This window comes from Trachypithecus francoisi, unplaced genomic scaffold (assembly GCF_009764315.1).
Source record: "Trachypithecus francoisi isolate TF-2019V2 unplaced genomic scaffold, Tfra_2.0 Lachesis_group8, whole genome shotgun sequence".
In the NCBI taxonomy this organism is placed as follows: Eukaryota; Metazoa; Chordata; class Mammalia; order Primates; family Cercopithecidae; genus Trachypithecus; species Trachypithecus francoisi.
Genome location: NW_022681473.1, coordinates 59,437,862 through 59,444,161, shown reverse-complemented (window position 1 = coordinate 59,444,161; position 6,300 = coordinate 59,437,862). Strand labels below are relative to the sequence as shown.

The following is a 6,300-nucleotide window of genomic DNA, read 5'->3' as shown; positions in this document are numbered from 1 at the left end:
GTACCCACCAGCTCTATACAGCTGAAGAAGCTGAGGTCCAGAGGTCTTGCCCAAGGATACACAGGCAGGGACAGGACAGCTGGAAGCCTGATTCCCCACCCTGCCCCCAGCACTGGCTTTCTCCTCATAGAGACTGAGACTGACTCTATTTGGACCCTGAGGAAGAAAAGTATTCATCTCCGCTCCACCCTTTGCTGACATCGTTAGAAGGCTCTCTCTGGCTATCTATACCAGCCACTGCAGCAGGCAGCCTCTTCCTCACTACCCCCTCCTCCCACTACAATACATATCGACTTTTAGGAGCAAAGGATTCTCTTATCCTCTAGCAAAGGACAGAATTTCAACTTTAATTATCCATCCAAACCCCCACTAACCAAAAGTTATAACCCTGTGATCCTCCCAGCCCTGCACTACTGCTACACATATGCCATGGATGGGTTTGTGCCACTGTGACACCCCCAAAATCTCTCCCCTTGTCTTTCCTGTCAGGAGTCATGCCCCCCATGAGCCCTCAAGTTGTGCCCACCACAGAATGGCAGAAACTCTACAACTCAATTCCACCTTCCTACGCCCAACCTTCTTCATACTGACTGGCTTTCCAGGGCTAGAAAGTGCCCAGACTTGGCTGACACCGGTCTTTGGGCCCATTTATCTGCTGGCCCTGCTGGGCAATGGAGCACTGTTGGCAGTGGTGTGGATAGACTCCACACTGCACCAGCCCATGTTTCTACTCTTGGCCATGCCGGCAGCCACAGACCTGGGCTTAGCCACATCTATAGCCCCAGGGTTGCTGGCTGTGCTGTGGCTTGGGCCCCGATCTGTGCCATATGCTGTGTGCCTGGTCCAGATGTTCTTTGTACATGCACTGAATCAGGTGTGCTTTTGGCCATGGCTGGTGATCATGCTGTGGCAATAGGGCGTCCACTGCACTACCCTGTCCTGGTCACCAAAGCCCATGTGGGTTATGCAGCGTTGGCACTGGCACTGAAAGCTGTGGCTATTGTTGTACCTTTCCCACTGCTGGTGGCAAAGTTTGAGCACTTCCAAGCCAAGACCATAGGCCATACCTATTGTGCACACATGGCGGTGGTAGAACTGGCGGTGGGTAACACACGGGTCAACAATTTATATGGTCTGGCACTTTCACTGGCCATCTCAAGTATGGATATTCTGGGTATCACTGGCTCCTATGGACTCATTGCCCATGCTGTGCTGCAGCTGCCTACCCAGGATGTAGTTCTCACATCTGTGTCATTCTGGCCTTCTACATACCTGGTCTCTTCTCCTACCCCACACACCGCTTTGCTCATCACACTGTCCCAAAGCCTGTGCACATCCTTCTCTCCAACATCTACTTGCTGCTGCCACCTGCCCTCAACCTCCCCCTCTACGGGGCCCACACCAAGCAGATCAGGAACCAACTCCTGGACACCTTCACATTCAGAAAAAGCCCGTTGTAATGTCCAGTAGTAACAATGGAGCCTAAGAGTGGAGGTGAAGGGACACTTGGAGGGGAGTCTGGGGCTGTGAATTATGTTATCTTCATCCCACTGTCTGCATATGACTGTTACCATCATTTAACAGGTAATTGCTGTGGAGTCCCTACTACGTGCAACACTGGCATCTGTAAACTTTGACTTAAACATGTATTCTGCTTGGGAGGAGGCAGGAGGTAGAGGTCAGGGAGCTACACTACCATGCAGGAAAAATTAGTGAAGGATCATAATAAACAAGATCTAACTTAACTCCCTTTCCTGCTCCCCACCTCCATTATTTCAGTCTAAGTCTTCCCATGCTCCCACACAAAAGCTCCTCTATAGATCTCAAACTTGATGGACGTGCTTGGCACTGCCGCAGAGGGTGGCGCCGTCCCTGGAGTCAAGTGCTTGGGTACCTGTCTGAAATCACAGCCCTCTCTACTCCTGGAGCCAGATTCTGTTTTCAGACTGCCCTCAGGAAAACGAGTTATTATACAGGCTAATCTCCCACCTTCTGATAATCTAAATAATGTGCCCTGTGGTACCAACTTGGCCACTTCAAATTCAAAGAATCCTCTTTTGGTCTCATCTGTAATTACTATTCTTCCTTCCCCCAACTCCCACCAAAGCCCCCAAAATTAACAGCTAGAACTTCTTCCCCTTTGACTGCAGCTTCAGAGGTCAGGGGTACACTGAAAGAAATGTTGATATCCCAGAAAATCACTGCAGCCACATCATCTGATTGCCTGAGGCTGAATTACTATGGTTTCTTGTCAATCTGCCCTTTTGTGCACCCTCAACAAGAAGGTACAATCCCCAAATAAAATCCCCATCGGCACCCCCATTTGTCTTCGCCAACATAATTAGAAGCACATGATGTTAGTGCAATATGATAAATGAAACATTTCGCACTTCTGTACCTGCCAGAGCAAGAACAGGAAGTGTGGTGGTGTTGCCCAACAGGTGATTCATTTTCAGCTAAGACACCACACTGGAAGGGACATTACATAACAAAAGGTCTTTAATACCATCATGGAGTTCAGAATAAGTATAATATAATAAGTATAATATGGCAGGGTGTCACCGTTATGAGATCAGAAAAAGCTGCAGACTGCAAATGCAAACCCAAGCTCTCCAGGAAAACTATCATAACCATAGGTATTGGAGTTAGACACGAAAACTTGAAGCCAGGAGCAACCCAGTCCACTCAGCACAGATAGCTGGACCAAGCTGGACCACGGACCACCACACAGATTAGGTGGCTGCAGATCAGAAAAAGCAGATGATGCCATCTCTGGTGCCACACTGGGTCCTACCAGGTCATCAATAACAAGGACTAAAGAGTCCAGAAGCTCTGTATGATTTTCAGAGGCATCATCACACTGCACACAAGTAGATACAGAGGAAATCTACAGTCACCCTAAGTGTGGGCTCATTCATTCTCAAGACTAATTTTTTTCATGAGGTTCTGAGTTTAAACAGCCTCCAAGCAATGATTTTGCAGATAACTGCAACACAATTCTAATCCTAATGAGTCATAAGTCTTGAAGATGTTCATACCCTTCTCTTACTCTAAATTCCCCTTTATTGCAGTGAGCTGTGATCACACCACTGCACTCCAGCCTGGTGACAGTGAGACCCTGTCTCATAAATAAATAAGTTCCCCCTTAATAAATCTATCCTAAGAAAATAATTGACATGTGAACAAGCATATATATAGTAAGATATTTATTGATTATAAATAAATGTGTGATAATCCTGTATCTCACATATATACAGGTATACCATTTTTTGCCTTTCCCCTCTGATACATGAAAGGGAAATCATCTGCAGCCAACATTCATAAACAATGAATTCTGTCACCCTCCCACCAATGAAGACTCTCTTCTAAGGCACCTTCAACCCCTGGTTGTGCACAACTTTTCAAGGTAGCTGGTTACAGAGCTGTACGTTGTCCATTGTAGCAACTTCCTTCCTTCAAGCTAAAAATCCACTCCCTTGGACATTTGTATCTTGTTCCAAATTGAGATTGCATACATACCTGCCATATGATAGTTTCAAGAGCTTTACCACACTCTCATTCCTCATGACAACCTGAGAATTAATTATAAGCCCACAATCCCTCATCCATAATTCCAAAATTTAAAAAAAAAACTCTGAAGAAAGAAACAATGTTTTTTATAACTTTGGCCCAAAACCTGACACCTCAACCATCATGATCCTATTTATAATCTTTATTTATCTTATTTAGTGTGAATATTCATACATCTAACTTCAGAAGTGTTGATGTGTTTGACTATAGGGCAGTGTTCTGAATCCCACTGGGGTATTCCTTAATACATGATAGATAGATAGATAGATAGATAGATAGATAGATAGATAGATAGATATAAAATATTCCTTTTCTATAATCTGAAAAAAACTGAATTCCAAAATATCTGTCCCTAAAAGTTTCAAATAAGGTATGAGGGGTCTGTGTGATTATCCTTGAAGTCTGAGAGACATGAAGAGACTTGTTAGGGCTCTTTATCACTCTAAAGTCTTTGCTGCCAATACTATTCTATACTGCCCTACAGGTTCATAATGAGAACCTCATGTTCTCTGGATAAAAAGATCCATCTGTTTGTTACCCTCATGCTCTCCATTCAGATCACCCCCAGATACCCTGCAGATGCTCTGTCTCTCACACCACACCAGAGGCAAATCCTACGAGCAGGACATGGCCCAAAGAGCCCAGCCCTTAGGCTCACCATCTCCATCCAGGACCCAGTTGCCATCGTTTTTCCTTCAGCAACTTTTAGTCTCAGTCTTTCTGAGTCAAAAGGAAAGACCGACTTACTTAAGTGTTGGGGTAAATCAGTAGGGAATTTAGGGATCGTAGGGAATCATGATAATCAGGCAGCAGAAGAATGTATGGGCTTCTGACTGAGGAGTAATCAGACAAAAGTTTTCAGTCCCAATTTCCCCTCTGAGCCCCTCTCCCAAAAGTCCTAAAGAGATCCTCCTCGTCCTTTTTTTTTTTTTTTTGTATAAATTCAAAGGGTACAAGGGCAATTTTGTTATACGCAGACTGCACCGTGGTAAAGTCACCACAGTCTACCATCCCTGCACCAATCTCATTCCTCCTCTTCTCATTCTGGAATCCCCTCGGGATCTGGATGTACACCATTCTCTATCAGTCACTCTCACTGTCTCTGTACTGCTACATCTCTGTCTCCTTGCACCACTTGTCAGTTTTATCCCATATCTATGTCTCTTGTCCTTGTGTATGTCTCTCTCTTGCTCTATCTCCACCTGCCTCACTCAGAATTCTTTCCTGGAGAGAACAGAGGTGCAGCTATACTACACCAGGTGACCTTTTTGTCAACCATAATCAAAATGTGCTAAAGGGACATTAGAAGGAAGGGATTCGGTTTCACTTGTCTTAACAAGAAACGGGGTTTCTGATTTGGCTCATCGTGGCTCCTCTCTTATCCTGCCCATTTCCTTTTCACTAAACCACTTAGTACTTTCCATCTGGCACTCACTCCTCCCACCACACACTAAAGTGAGCCAATGGAATGTGTTGGTTAAAGATTCAGTCCAGCAGACTTTTACCTGAATCCTAGATCCTCTATAAACTCATCATATGCTTTGAAATAAGTATTTAACCTCTCTGAGCCTGTTTCTTTACTTGTAAAATGAGATAATAGTAGTAACTACTTCAAGAGGATACCAAATGAATTAACTAATATAATGAATTCAAAGTATTTGGCACAGCCCCTAGCACAAAAGAACTCAACATTAATATTTGGTATAATTCCTCTCCTTGAAATATTTGATATTAATTCCTCTCTTGGAAAATAGGACCACACCCACTGTAAAACCTTTGCTCAAAAACCCAGCACCCATATCCATAGCTCTATCTAAGGAGACCTGCCCTCCCGAGGCCAGTTACATCTCCTTTAGGAAAATTTTCCTAATGCTCTTTCCCACCACTGCAGGACCTTTGCCTATGCCCCTACTCATACCACCTCAGCCAGCTCAGATGACAGCCAACTTTGTGGGACTGCTCTACAGAGCTATGCAGGGCTGGGCTAGGCGAGGATACCACCTACACAAAAGAGGTCTTCCTGGGCACAAAGGAGACTCTCCAGAAGGACTCAGAGAAAGGACTCCTTGAACAGATAAGGTATGGAGTAGAAAAGTAACTACAGGAAAGGCTCTCTAGAATGGTTCTTCTTCAGCAAAACACAGTTGAGATCTCTGGACAAAGATGCAAAGGAGATAGCATATAGCTAATATTCCAGCTCTTATCTAGCTACTAGGCACAAATCAGACTAGGACATGGAGTGGAGCACGCAGAAATTTTTCCTCAAATTTACCTGCGTAATTCTGGCTTCCTGAAGATTCTCTCGTTACTAAGGCAACATTATCCCAAGTATATTCTTACCCTCCACATTGTCACACTGCTCAGCACAGCAACCTCCTACACATTTTCCTGGTTTTCATTGCAATTGTAACCCACCCATTAATAATGGTTTTCAACCTAAGTTATGCATTAAAATTGCCTGAAGAGCTTTTAGAAATTGTGATGCCCAGGCACACCCCAGACCAATTAAATCAAAATCTCTGGCACCAGTAATTGATCCAGGCACCAGTAATTTTTAAGCTCACAGGCAATTCCAAAGTGCAGCCAAGGTTGGGAACCACTGCTTGGTTCTAAGTCCTAATCTAGACAGTCATGCATTGCTTAACAACAGGGTATGTTCTGAGAAATGCATCCTTACACAATTTTATCATTGCACAAACATCACAGAGTGTGCTTACACAAACCTAGATT

General features: G+C 44.4%; 1 protein-coding gene across 1 annotated transcript; it reads left to right on the top strand.

The window, feature by feature from the left end:
* Positions 1-340: 340 nt before the first annotated feature.
* Positions 341-1,460, top strand: LOC117081063 (olfactory receptor 52W1). Its single transcript, XM_033206659.1, is given in 3 exon segments — positions 341-863; positions 866-1,228; positions 1,231-1,460. Coding segments are annotated over 3 exon segments (1,032 nt in total). The 5' UTR covers positions 341-424.
* The last annotated feature ends 4,840 nt before the right edge of the window (positions 1,461-6,300 follow it).